Source organism: Lithobates pipiens, unplaced genomic scaffold, assembly GCF_037356315.1.
Source record: "Lithobates pipiens isolate NorthernLeopardFrog02 unplaced genomic scaffold, aLitPip1_a1.2 Scaffold_1, whole genome shotgun sequence".
NCBI lineage: Eukaryota > Metazoa > Chordata > Amphibia > Anura > Ranidae > Lithobates > Lithobates pipiens.
This window is the reverse complement of record NW_027507685.1, coordinates 212,507,303-212,521,127: the sequence shown is the minus strand read 5'-3', so window position 1 is coordinate 212,521,127 and position 13,825 is coordinate 212,507,303. Positions and strand designations below refer to the sequence as shown.

At 40.5% G+C, this 13,825-nt stretch overlaps 1 protein-coding gene across 1 annotated transcript in view; it reads right to left on the bottom strand.

Moving 5' to 3' along the window:
- Nucleotides 1–341: 341 nt before the first annotated feature.
- The window catches only part of LOC143982817 (cytochrome P450 2C23-like), a 61,712-nt gene continuing 48,228 nt past the window's right edge, over nt 342–13,825 (bottom strand). The window contains exons 8-9 of the mRNA XM_077481839.1: nt 10,052–10,193; nt 342–6,644 (exon numbers count right to left, since the gene is read on the bottom strand). Coding sequence (XP_077337965.1) covers nt 6,460–6,644; nt 10,052–10,193 — 327 coding nt within the window. The 3' untranslated portion in view covers nt 342–6,459. The remainder of the gene's footprint in view (nt 6,645–10,051; nt 10,194–13,825) is intronic.

Here is a 13,825-nt window from a genome sequence, read left to right as displayed (position 1 = left end):
TTTGCTGGCGGGAATTCGGCCAGCTAAATTCCGATGGAGCATACACACGGTTGCATTTTCTGATGAAAAGCTCTCATCGGTCTTTTGCTGTCTGAAATTCCGATCGTGTGTACGTGGCATAAGAAATTCCCATAGATTGTGAATCCACCACCAATGAAAAAAAATAGGATACTTTTACCAGTCTCAGTGGACCTAATGCCAGCGGCACAGAGTCAAACAGGCATGGAACTGGGAATGTGGTCACTCTCAGGAAACATGTGAGGTCAGCTTCCATTCAACCTTGTCACTGGACCCAATCATTGACTCCACCATTTATAAAAGAAAAAGTCTGCCACATAGTGTAAAACCATCAACCATGGGTTTTATTGTACAAGGTAAAAGACTTACATCAATGATGATATAAACAGGCGAGATAGGTATGTGATCACAAATACATCCAAGAGGTGCAGTAACGTGGAGCTAGTTTAGTCTACCTGACCAGTTTAGTTCAATAAAACATTATCTGGGGCATCTAGAATGTTCTATTGAACTAACCCGGTCGGGTAGACTGAACTAGCCCAAATTGCAAGGAGAGGTAACAATGTATATTAAAATATCAAAGGAGAAAATCGGGACACAGCCTGTATGTTTAACAGAAGTTTGAGAATCAGCCATATAGGTGAGAACCAATATACTGACAAACAGAAGATCAGGAACCTAAAGGTAAGCAAATGAATGTTATAGGTAAGGATCAGGTAGATGAAGATCTGCGTGGGTAGGAGTCTGCTGTCAGGTGTGTCAAGTGACGCTGGGGTGCGGGGCCCACTAAGATGTCAATGATCTGGGGCGCATAATTCTCTGTATCACAGATCAGTGTAGCTAGGCAAAGGGAAATGCCCTAAGGGGGAGAGCGATTCCAAAAGGGATCTAGAAGAAAAGAGGGAAAGAGAGGGAGGAGTAGCAAGGGGGAGAAAAAAAGAGGACAGGGGAGAGTTGTAATGTTGCCGGGGGGAATAAAGGGAGGGGGGACAGAACTGGTGTGGACATGCAAGTTGAGTTAAAATGGGGGTAGGTTAGGGGTGAAGTAGTGAGGTATTAAAGTAAGGGGGGGGGGGTGCTCGACCCATGGCTGCCACAGGTGCTCATATTTTGTATGATCAGAAAAATTTCAAACAAAATTCTACTGGTGTATGGCCAGATTTACCTTCTTCATCACTCTTTAGCTTTACCTTCATCTACTAATTTTCACTGTTCGTCATCACTTAGCTATGCAGAATAAATCCTTTCTAATATAATAAGCCAGACTCACTTTTAGCAATTAGCAATTCCTTTCAGATGATGTGTACAAAGCTTTTTAGGTACAAATTGTTTTTGTGAATGTGTGTAATTTGTTTGGTCTGCTCTGTTTTAGAATTCCATAGTGTTCACAGTGTATATTGTTGACATTGTCAAGTTTTTTTTTTTTTTCTTGTAAATTTAAAGTGGCGCACAGAGACGCAATGGCTGGTATGGCTACTCCAATGAGTGTGTGAGAGCCATGAGGGTCAGAGTTCTGAGGAGCCGAAGTTGTGAGTGTGAAGCCTACTCCTTGATATAGTGGAAGTGCCGATGCCTGTGTTCAGCCTTTCTCCTAATATCATCAAGGCAGACAGTGTGTAGTTTTCCTGGAGCCTGCAACCTGGATTGTTTGGATAGGAGAGATCAGAGAAGGAGAAACAAGGAGCATGGCAGAACAAGCTGGAGTGTGTAAATATATTATGAACTATCTTCACGGCATAAGGCAGAGATTACACAGAGTGGGAGATTTGTAGGCCACTGTGAAGGAGGTAGTAATTGCTGATTGGTAGGAGATCGCTCCTAAATCTTCCTACATCTGCTGTTTGCTATGACTGCTGGGTGGGATTGAAGGCTGCAGAGGGCATTGGAAAAAGGATCAGAAGGTTAATTGTCAGCTTGAAAAGGTTCTAATTGAAACCAACATCTATTTTAACTGAGCTTATTTGTGCAGGCAAAAACAGTGATAAACAAATTGCTCAGTTGACTAAGGACAAAGATTTTGCATTTAAAACCAACTGATTATTGACTGAGCCTGAATCAGGTATTACAACATAGGTCCTGGATTGGATTGTCTATGTGGTAAACGGGCACAACGTGCATTGCGGAACTCGTGAAATTAAATTATCAAATTGGGACAACATGTTTATTGGGAAGGATAGAGGGTTGCGGTTGCTTATGGTACTTTTTTGAATGTGTTATTTTTTTGGATTGGCTCCAGCGACACTTAGGGCAGATGATGCTAAACTGTTATATAGTGGAAAGGAGTTATTGGACATTAAATTACAGTATAATGCATTAGCTAGGAATGTACCCCCGGGGGGTTATGATATCCCAAAGAATCTAGTCAAATATATTGGGATCCCTTCAATTAGCACATTTGGTAAGAGGCATAGGAGACGAAAGGAGAGGAAGCAGAAGCGAGTCTGTCGGGACGGCGCACTGACAAGGTTGAGAGGGCAGGCCCACAGACCCCCAGTGCCCAGTCTTTTTAACCAATCCTAGATCCATAATCCCTAAAATGGATGAGTTGTAGTTGTCAGTCGTCACATGCAGTTTGGTTAAAGAGTGCTGTCTGTTGATAATAACTGAAACGTAGCTTCATCCTCTTGTATCGGACACTATTATGCACATATCTGGCCGCACTTTCTATCGCCAGGATAGAAATAGCAATTCAGGGAAGAGCAAAGGATGTGGCCATTGTATTTATGTTTTAAATGAGTGGTGCTCTAATAGTAAACTTGAGGACACTTATTGTTCGCCAGAATTGGAATTGATGCTGGTGATGTGTAGACCTTTTGACTTACCCAGAGAACTTACAGTAGTGATCATTATTGCAGTATACATACCGCCAGATGTAGATACTGCAGTGGCTCTGGATATTTTGTCAAATCTCATAGGCAAGTATCAACGTGCTCATCCTGATGGGGTTTTGGTAGTTGCAGGTGATTTCAATAAAGTGAATTTGAGGGCTGCGCAACCAAGACTACATCAGTTTGTTAAATGCTCTAGTAGAGGTGAAAATACCTTGGATATGGTGTATTCCAATGTTAAGCAGGCCTACAGAGCCATTCCACTATCCCATCTGGGTCAGTCAGACCACCTTTCTTTATTCCTTATTCCGGCATATATTCAGGCAGAAAATAGCTCCAGAGTGCAAAATAAGCAGAATTTGGCCAGAGTTCTCTCTAACGGCTACAGGATTGTTTAGAAGAACCAATTAGGAGATATTTGAGCAACAGGATTTAAATCTGTATACAGAAACAGTTCCGGACTATATAAAAACTTGTGTGGACAATGTTACTGAAAATAAGCGCATTCGGGTCTTTTCAAATCAGAAACTTTGGATGACTAAGGAAATAAAGAGTCTTCTTAGAGAACAGAATAGAGCATTCAATGTCGGAGATAAAGCAATGTATAGAATTGCAAGAGCTAATTTGAAAGAGGTATAAAAGAAGCCAAATTCCCTCTATTCTGTAAATTAATAATTCATTATCTTAAGATCATGCCCCCATTCTTCACAGTTTGATCCCATTTGGGGTGGCCGGGTGGTCTGGAGGCATGACTTAATTGATGTACAGATAACTGAGGGAATTTTATTTTTGTCTCCATTTTTTTTTCTTCTTAGGGTCTTATACTCTCTAATAATAGGATCGTTAGTTTGTTCTTGATTCTTTTTCAACTTCTTTTGCATATATTTAAGCTCTTTCTTGTATTATCTAAGTGAGATGGTATCATCAAATGTATGACATTATTCCTTAATTTCCGAATCTTATGTACATGTCAATATAATGTTATATTCTTCCTTTTATTGTAAAATTCAATAAACATATTGAACAAGAAAAGAAGCCAAATTAGCCTATAAAAAGAAAATTGAGGACTATTTTGATGGAAACAATGTGAGGGAGGGTTGGATACAGTATTTGACACAACATAGAGGAACTAAAAAAATGGAAGGGAATTCTAGTGTTTCACTGTTTGAAGAATAAAATAGGTTCTTCACACAGTTTGAGGTTGTGTTACCAAACCAGGATATAGGGTGTCCTTTAGGTCAAGGAAACTGTACACTCACTATACAGGAATATGAGGTGAGGCAGGCATTTAAGGCTATAAATACAAGAAAATCAACAGGCCCAGACAAAATCCCAGGGAGAGTAGTTAAGGCCTGTGCTGATCAATTAGCGGGAGTCTTTGCCAAGATCTTTAATCAATCATTGTCATTTGCTGTTGTGCCAGCATGTTTAAAATCAGCCATTGTTATACCAATTTAAAAAAATTCAACTGTGGGAAGTTTAGACAATTATAGACCAATAGAACTGACCTCAGTACTAATGAAGTGTTTTGAGAGGCTGGTCTTGAAATATAAGATTACCTGGTAGTTTAGATCCTTATCAGTTTGTGTATAGGGCAAATAGAAGCACGGAAGATGCAATAGCTTTAGCATTTCACTGGGGCACTTGGACATCTGGAGCATTCAGGAAACTTCATAAGGATGTTGTTTATAGATTATAACTCTGCCTTTAATACCATCATTCCAGATCGGTTGGTTGAAAAAATGCAAAAATTGGCTTTGCCGCCCTTTATTTTTTGGATAAGGGATTTTTTGGTCCATCGCCCACAGGTGGTCAAATTGGATAAATTTGTTTCTTTCAAGTGATAAATAAGTACTGGAGAACCGCAGGGTTGTGTTTTAAGTCCTTTTCTCTATGCACTGTACACATATGACTGTACCCCCTATTATGAGACCAATAGTATAGTTAGGTTTGTCGATGACACTACCATAATCGGTTGTATCACTGGACACGATGAGGAGCAATACAGGAGAGAGGTTGATAGGATAGTGGAATGGTGTACAGCGAATAACCTGATCCTAAGCACAGGGAAAACAAAGGAACTGATTGTAGATTTGAGATGGAACAGGCCTGAACCAGCACCGCTTTTTATTAAAGGTGTCTGCATGGAGCGGTTCCCTACCTTTATGTTTTTGGGAACATGCATTTCTGAAAACCTATTTTCGGACAATCAATATTAAAGCCATTATTAAGAAACTGCAAAAGTGTTTATATTTTTTGCGACTCTTTAGGAAGAATGGCTTGGGAAGGAAGGTGCAAGAGACCTTCTATCACTCTGCCATTGAGAGTACATTATCATATTGTATTCAAGTTTGGTATCCTAGTTGTATGCAGGTAGATAAAAATGCTCTAAGGAGAGTGGTTCGAATAGTGCAGAAATAGAAATGTAATTTCATTGTGATTTGTTTTACAATGAAAATACATCTTATCTCTTATCTCTATCTGGAACTTTGCCCATAACAACTTATTAAAATAAAAAAAAGTTTTTTTTTAGCAAGGAACATACAGTACATTCCACATTAATAATTATGCTACCAAAGTTAGTGTGTGCTGTAAATTGCCTCCAACATTGTTACTGTTTCTTCTTGCTGGAGGATACCATTTTGCTGAAGCTCAGAACAGTAAATCATAAAGTGGAACTAAACCCATCGATTTAATGGTTTCAAAAAACAGTTACATTCCTGGTATGCCAGGATTGTTAATTGTCACATTTGCTTGTGACCTCAACAAAACTATCAAACCATCAAATGTCAAATGCGACTACCATGCTGGTGCATGTGTGATCATAACTGGTCACATGTGCTGCACATGGCAGTCACAGCTCAAACAGAAGCAGCCTCCTTGGCTGTAAAGGATAGGAGGGTTTAATTCCGCTTTAAGGTTGTCAGCAGATCGGCCTCTACACATTCGGCAGTGTATTACTGGACTTTAAACAGTATAGGCACTTTTTTTAATGCTATACCAGCAAAAGGGCCCAGCCTGAAATGTATATCCATTCTCAACCAGGGTTCCATGGAACCCTGGGGTTCCTCCAGAGGTTGCTAGGGGTTCCTTGAGCTGTGGCTGATGAATCACCTTTTTGATGATGCCTACAGAGTTCGAGGTTCAGCATCCCTTAGCAAAGTCAGCAGCATGACACCAAATATCTTTTTAGCTGTCTTTAAGGGTGGCATTCTGAGCACCACTTTAAGGGGAACATTCTTCCTATTGGCCACCAGTATAAGGGGCATTGTTCCTATTGACCCCTGATAAATTGGTTTTAGTAAGGGTTCCTCGAGACCTGAAAATTATTTTTGGGGTTTCTCCAGGGTTAAAAGGTTGAGAAAGGCTGATCTAGCAAGACTTAATTTTCTGACTAAAATTCCACTTTAATGACTTGGAAAAACACTGGAGGTTATCTTCCCATCAGAGAAGATTGTGAAGGTGGAGAGGTAATCTTAATCTCATAGATGATTGTGACATTGGAGAGAATATCTTCATATCAGAGGTGACTGTCAAGGTCGTCTTCATATCAGGGATCATTGTCAAAGTGGAGGGGTCATCTTCATATCAAAGATGTTTGTCCAGGTCCTCTTCATATACGTTGGGTCATAGAGATTGTGTAGGGTCTTGCAGTAAAGCTTCCACTGTTGGGTACAGGAGAGATGTCAATCTCTTCAGGGTCCGTATGGCATTTGAGGTCAAACATTTGTAAAATATATGTAAGAAACAGGAAAATCTCCATCCTGGCAAGACCCTCTCCAAGGCAGTTTCTCTTACCTGTTGGTAAAAAAAAAGGTGATAAAACACACGTAACGTGTTATAGTGTATGTATAGCCCAAACTTTTTTTTTTAATAGAAGTGAAACTCCTGACAGTTTTTTGTTTTTACTGTCTGTGTCTGTATGGGGAAATAGATCTTCTCCTAGATCCCTTTTGGAAAGTAGGGTCATTGCCCTTGTAGATCACAGCCACTGGAACAGATGTTCCCATTGGAAGACTTCCCCATACTTCTTGATTTGATAAAAATGGCAAAATATATTTTTGACAATGGTCACCAAACAAAAAGAGACCTAATGGGGACATAGACAGAAAAATAACTTTACAGAGTATTTAACTCAACACTATTCTATCAGAAAAATCATAATTGCCTCTAAATACTGTACACCTTTAAGGAACCCTGTTGCTAAATTATTTAAATTATTTTAACCTGAAGCAGCCTGTAAAAGAAGTTAGAAGTGTTACTAAGTCCTCAATGTGAAATGTGATCTACACCAACCAGCCATAACACTGACAGGTAAAGTGAATAACATTGAATATCTTTTTACAATGACATCTAAAAGTTGACGGGATGCTTTGTGTCACACACCCTATGAAGATGAGGGATTCCACTGCTGTCTGGGTATTGTTCACTGACATGTGTAGGGCTCATTACTTGGTATTCAGTCACACCATACATCTTTTACGGGACTCCTCATTTATTCTACAAGCTCCATTGGTTTAAGAATACTCTTATACATGGACATAATCCCTTATTTTAGCTGTATTGGAGATATTGTTCCACAATACATCTCATTTGGTGGTCAATTTGGAAATTCCTGGTTTTGTATGTGACATCTGTATGTGACCTTGGATAACGTTGTCTTTTTAATTAAGGTTGGGTGTCGGTGGTGGGTTATTTTTACCAAATCTCTGTTTTTCATACATTTGCAATAAAAAAAACATATTTAAGCTGCATGGTCCTCTTGTGACTTGCTGTTTGGCAGGCTTTACCCCACAATTTTTTCTATATGCTTTCATGAGTTACTTGGACCGCACCTATATAGGCGATTCAGCAAACATTTGGGACAATGCATGTGTTCACACACTAAGCCTTACAGTGTTTAGACTTTGGTGAGTTCCTGGCACACAATTTGTGTGTTTTGATTATCTACATAGAGTCTATTTAAGGCTCTGGCTCCCCGGTTTGGCGCTCATTTGTGAGTTGGTAGAGTAGAGACAGGTATCCTGCTTGTTAGGGACAGCACTATCAGCAGGGAAAGATTGACAATGAGGGAAAGCGTAGGATCACAACTCCTCTGGGCATCATCCTGCTTGCGCACAAGACGGCCAGGCCACATGCTGCTCTCTAAACAGACACTGTCAGTCCGGCTGATACCTGCTCTCTTTACATTGTTTGAAACCATGAGTGCACCTATTTTGGCAGCCTGCCCACTAGCTTGTTGTGAACTGTTGATGTACGATTTCGCTACAGGCTTTCCATTGCACTTGACTGTGTGAGTTATTGTCGCTGCACCATGCTACACCCCACAGGTGGCTCTATGCAGTTATACGCTGCTGTTTGCATAAAGTGGAACATGCACACAGACGTAGTGTCCAAAACGCACACTAACTGCTTTTGGGACATTACCTCTGTGTGCTTGCACCACTTTTCACAACTAGCAGTGCATATCTGGGTACAGCTGCCTTCACCCACTCCTGTCTATAGGCGGCTGTATGCAGCACCAGGACATTCCAGACACCTCAAATCCATAGCTTGTTTATGCTGCATCGGCAAATGTGCCCATGTGCATGAAGTCTAAAAATGCTACCTTGGCTGCCTAGCTGTCTGACTTCAATATTATTTTTCAGACTAAGATCAAGAATCAGACTCAGAACAAGCATACAACAATTAAAAGATGAAAAAAGGTCAGAATCCTTAATGCCGCATACACATGATCGGACTTTCCAGCAAACTTGGTCCAGCGGACCATTTGATCATGTGTGGGCTCCAGCGGACTTTTTTTTCCAAAAGTCCGATGGACCTATAAATAAAACATGTTTCAAATCTATCCAACGGACTCAAGTCCAACAGACTAAAAATTGGGAAAACCGTTCGTCTGCGTGCTAGTCTGACGGACCAGATTCCACGCAAGGTCAGCTACTGGCTACTGGCTATTGAACTTCCTTGTTTAGTCATGGTTACGTCATCATGTTCTAAACGAATGGGCTTTCGAACGAATTTAGTCTGGTTGTGTGTGGCCTAGTCCGTTCGTTCAGAAAGTCTGTTGGACCTCCGCCGAAAGTCTGTCAGGAAGACCATCGGACCTAGTCCGTCAAAGTCCGCTCGTGCATACGTGGCATTAGACTGCAAAACAGCCTGAATACTTTTTTATGGTATGTGTTCTTCAAGTCTTTATCTCACTGGCAAAAAAATATGGAATAGATGGGTTCAGGTTCCTTAACCTCCCTGGCGGTATGATTAGTTCTGGTTTTAGGTGCTGAAAGCGGTACAATTATTTTGCATGGAAATTTGGCGTTTTATATTGTAGTCCTGTAATTCTTAGGAATAACTCTCTTAAATCTGTTCAAACCAGAGTCTAGCAGACATCTCGGGTATGATAAAGTTTATAATATAATAAATAATAATAAAAATTATTCAATAATGTAATCAAATCCAAAAACACTGAAATTTGCTCATTTGCAGAATTGTCGCTGTCATTAGATTTAGTGTTTGATGACGAATTTCCCCACAAATCGCTTTTGCTCAATTCTGCAAGTGATTCTAATTTATTATCGCTGTTTTCTAGTTGGTCTAAAATCACTTTTGACATAAAGGGACACTTTTTGGTTGCTATGGACAATCTCCAAATTCCAGGCAGAAAAAACAGTATTTATAATATAAAAGTGCATGCAGGGCACTGGACAGACCACTAGGGACAAAGGGGGTGTGTAATTTTTTTTATACAGTACTGTAATCTGTAAGATTACAGTACTGTGTGTGTTTTTACTTTTTTGAATTTGGCGCCGATCTCCGCTCCCGTGCGCCGTAACGTCGCAGGGAACGGAGCTCGGCGGCATTCGGGCACTGTGTGAATCGAGAGGAGGACCGCTCGATTACACAGCGCAGAGGACGTCATTGGATCCAGGGGACAAGGTAAGTAACTTATCCCTGTGTCCTCCCTGTATCCAGCGACGCGATCCCGAGTCTAGCTCGGGGTTACCGCTTATGGTACTAAAATCTCAACCCGAGCCAGACTCGGGATTACCGCTAGGGAGGTTAAACCAGAACATAACAGTCTATACATCTTTCACTGTTGACTTAGGAAAGGGAATTGAGATATGTGCTATTAGCAATTTCTGAAAAAGGATTGGGAAAAAAAACATAAATTGCTGTAAAATAGGAATAATCATCATTGTAAACCATACCTAGAGAAAAGGGTATGAAGGCTTCAATCTTCTTCAGATTTCCCTTATCATCTAGAAAATGATTTGGATCAAATGCCTGTGGATTCTTGAAGTATTTTTCATCTTTTAGAACGGTGGTTAACATAGGGAACACTGTAGTACCCTACGGGAGTAATACAATATGTTTACAATGTAACCCATACTTGACTTTTGGTAATAAATATCCTGCAAAAAAAGAGACAAACTGTCCAACTTCTTCATATAATAAAGGTTTTAAAGTGGTATTAAACCCAAAAACAAAAATGTGTTATTTTTCAGCTAACCAATTCTTATTTTTATTATAGAGGAGCTCCAGTCTCCCCCCACAAAATTAAAAGTCAGCAGCCACAAATACTGTAGCTGCTAACTTTTAATATAAGCACACTTACTTTTCCAGGGATCATGCGATGTTGACACCTGAGACGATAAAATTTGTAATGGAAAAGAGGAATTCCAGCTTAAAGTAAAAAAAGTACAAAAAACAATTAATTTGCAATGTATATGTGCTGAAGCAAATGAGAATTTATGAAGTAGGATTCCAGTGACGAGCACGAGCCCAGCAGCTCCAGCCGCTGTCTCGGGTCCTGATTGCATAGATTGATAGCAGCACAGCCATTGGCTCCTGTTACTGTCAATCAAATCCAATGGAGCGGGAGTCAGGGGGGCGGGGCCAAGTCCTGCTGTCTGTGTCAATGGGCGCAGCAGCAGGACTCGGGAGCGTGCCTGCATGGATGCCACCAGGTAAAGCTCTTCTCTGTGGGGGGACTTGAGAAGAGAAGGAGCCAGGAGCTCGCCAGGGATCCCAGAGAAGGAGGATCGGGGACGCTCAGTGCAAAGTAGGCAAGTATGACTTGTTTGTTATTAAAAAAAAAAGAACCTTTACAACCCCTTTAATGAGAAACTGTCAATCCATAGGTTATTTTTTAAACAAAATGCACAGACTTAAAAGATACTCTCAGAGACAATAGCTTTGTATAAAAAGATATATTAACAACCAGATAAAAATAAAGTATTTGAGTCCAGCACGGATCATAAAATACTGCACATTTTTTTGTGTTTTATTGTGTTATTTTTTTAAATCAAATATTAACAAAAACTTCTATTCCCAATATCTAGTACATATTCATGTTGGTGTTTTAGTATATTACCCAAATGCAAGATAACATGCTGTGACTAGTGGCAGAGCTTCCCATTTCCCACACCGGGTCTTGAAGGCAGATACTGGGGTTTGAAGTTTGGGTCTCTTGGCTTTATCCTTCTCTGGCACGATGCATAATATCATTAGGGTAAGCTGTCATACATCCATGTTACATGTTAGTTGATAAATGGCTGCTATCTATTGTATACAATTAAAGGCACCCTGGGTTTTGGGCTTCTTTCCTGAGCCATTGACAAGAGATTTGTGAGCAGTTATTTATCTTTAGCCTGCATAAATGTATGGTGCTTTATGACCAGGGCTATTATTGTGACTTTCCTATTGTATATGTAAGGGCTCCTGCGCTGTATATGCAATGAAAAAAATATATATATAATAGTACCTGACTGGGTGCTGCAAACATCTTAATGAGTTACACTCTCATATAGATATAAAATTAATGTTAAAAAATTGATGTTGCGCTCCCACAAAAGGTGAAAGAAAGAATGTCCCACAGGAATATATCCTTATTTAAATGGTGTAAAAAACTTGTAACACATATTTGAATAAAGTGCTCAAGTGCATAATATATTTGTCTAACGAACATTAATAAATAACAGAAAATAAATAAATGAATAGACCAAGAGAGCAATTAATATGTAAACAACAAAGAATCACTCGTAATGTGATATAAAAACCAGTGATCAGAAAAATAAAGTGCTAATGTGCATATGGTATCGCTTATAGCAAGTAGACATCAATATATAAATCAGTGGTGCTATTATCCAAAGTGACAGATATAATAGTCCAATAGTGAATAATACAGTGAGGGTGTTGAAAAACACAATGAAGCTGTATAGAAGAATCGCGCATTCGCAGTGCGATAATCTCTCCACTCAAGTGATATCCGCGTAGCCTCTGGGAAAAAAACACTGGGTGTCAGGGAGAAGGCTTCAAACTCCTGTAGCATCATCACCGTCCATAAAGGTTACTCCATGGATAGAATCAGCATGAGCACTGAGAGGATAAATATGAAACCCACCATAGTGTAGTAGATTAAACGTTAACAATTTTATTAAAAGATTAAAACTACTCACACAGTGTCAGAGGTAAGTCACACAGTAAACAAACTACGAGCGTACCGCTCGGGTGTAGACGTCACTTCCGGTATCCAATATGCCTTTCCTATTGCTACCTACATCTTCTGAAGCCCATGACCATGACCATCCAGTCCAGCCCCCGGACACTCTACTTTTCCTTGAACCTGAAAGTCTACGTAAGTGCCAAAAAGGTCACCCATCATCAGTATATGGGGACTTCAAGTTACTTTAGGACCAGCTAATACTATTTTAGTTTCATAAGCAAGGTTTCCATAGCCTGCTGGGGTGAATTCTTACCCATCTTTGTGTTGGGGTGATCCTGTTCTCCCTCTCCCCTGTGTCTGTCCAGGATATAGGGGCTGCTGCATTTTTCGGACAAACTACAGGTTTATTCAGTAATGATTTTCCTTTTATCCTGAAGAAGTGGTGCTCTCTGTGAAACGCGTCAAAGCGGGAAGACAATCTGCTGGTAGTTATGACCTACTTGCATTATCTTGCATTTGAGTAATATACTAAAACACTATTATTACTATTATTATTACTATTATAATATTCACTAGAATGTTGTTGGCAATATGCATATATTTCTCTTTTGAGAATGGGCATGTAAGGGATACCAAATGCAGGTATTAAGCAGCAGGGATGGCCAATTCAGTGTAACTGCTCTTGAGAAACTGGAATCAAACTGAGTATGGTTAGAATGAAGTTTAATAATGCACAAAACACCAATTCTACACCAAAAGACCATAAGCAAAACAAAAGTGAGAAATGTGACAGTGAAGCAAAACCAAACCAAAAACCAAACCAACAACCTAACTATACAGCATATACTGTACACTGAGCATCGCTAAATGGTGGACCAAGGGCCAAATGTGGACCGCCTCACTCTCCTACCACTGCGGTACCCCCATTTATCAGCCTTTTCTTCCCCCTACCATCTCTGTAATTCTCACACAGAGCCGACAGTGGGAGGCGGGACAGTTGTGGATGGAGGGTGGAGCTGATTGGCTGCTAGGATAAAGGGCAGTCTTAGCAACCAATCACCATCTTGCAACACCTGCCCTCCATCTGAGACATGTCGTGCCTCCCTCCGATCTTCAGTCTGTGTAAGGGGGTGAAGTTACAGGGAGTGAGGACACTAGTCTGAAAAGCTGAAAGGGAGGAAAGTGTGTGCTGACTCGCTGAGAACATGAAAGTGGAGTTGTTGAGGGCTGTGATGTGGTGGGCTGAGGACATCAGGGTGGGGGGGGGGATGAGCGGACTGTGATGTATGGGGGAGATGTGGCCATTACAGTGGGGGGTTGTGAACATTACAGTGGGGGGCTGAGGACATTAAATTAGGGGGAGGCTGAGGACTGTGATGTGGGGGAGCTGAGAAATTTAATGTGGGGGCAATGAGGACAGTAATGTGAAGGGGGCTGAGGATAGTAATGTGGGGGGATAATGTAAATAGGGGCAAATGACAGTACTGGCGGGGTTTGATGTCAAGGAAGTGTGAGAACATTATTGTGGAGGGGGGTG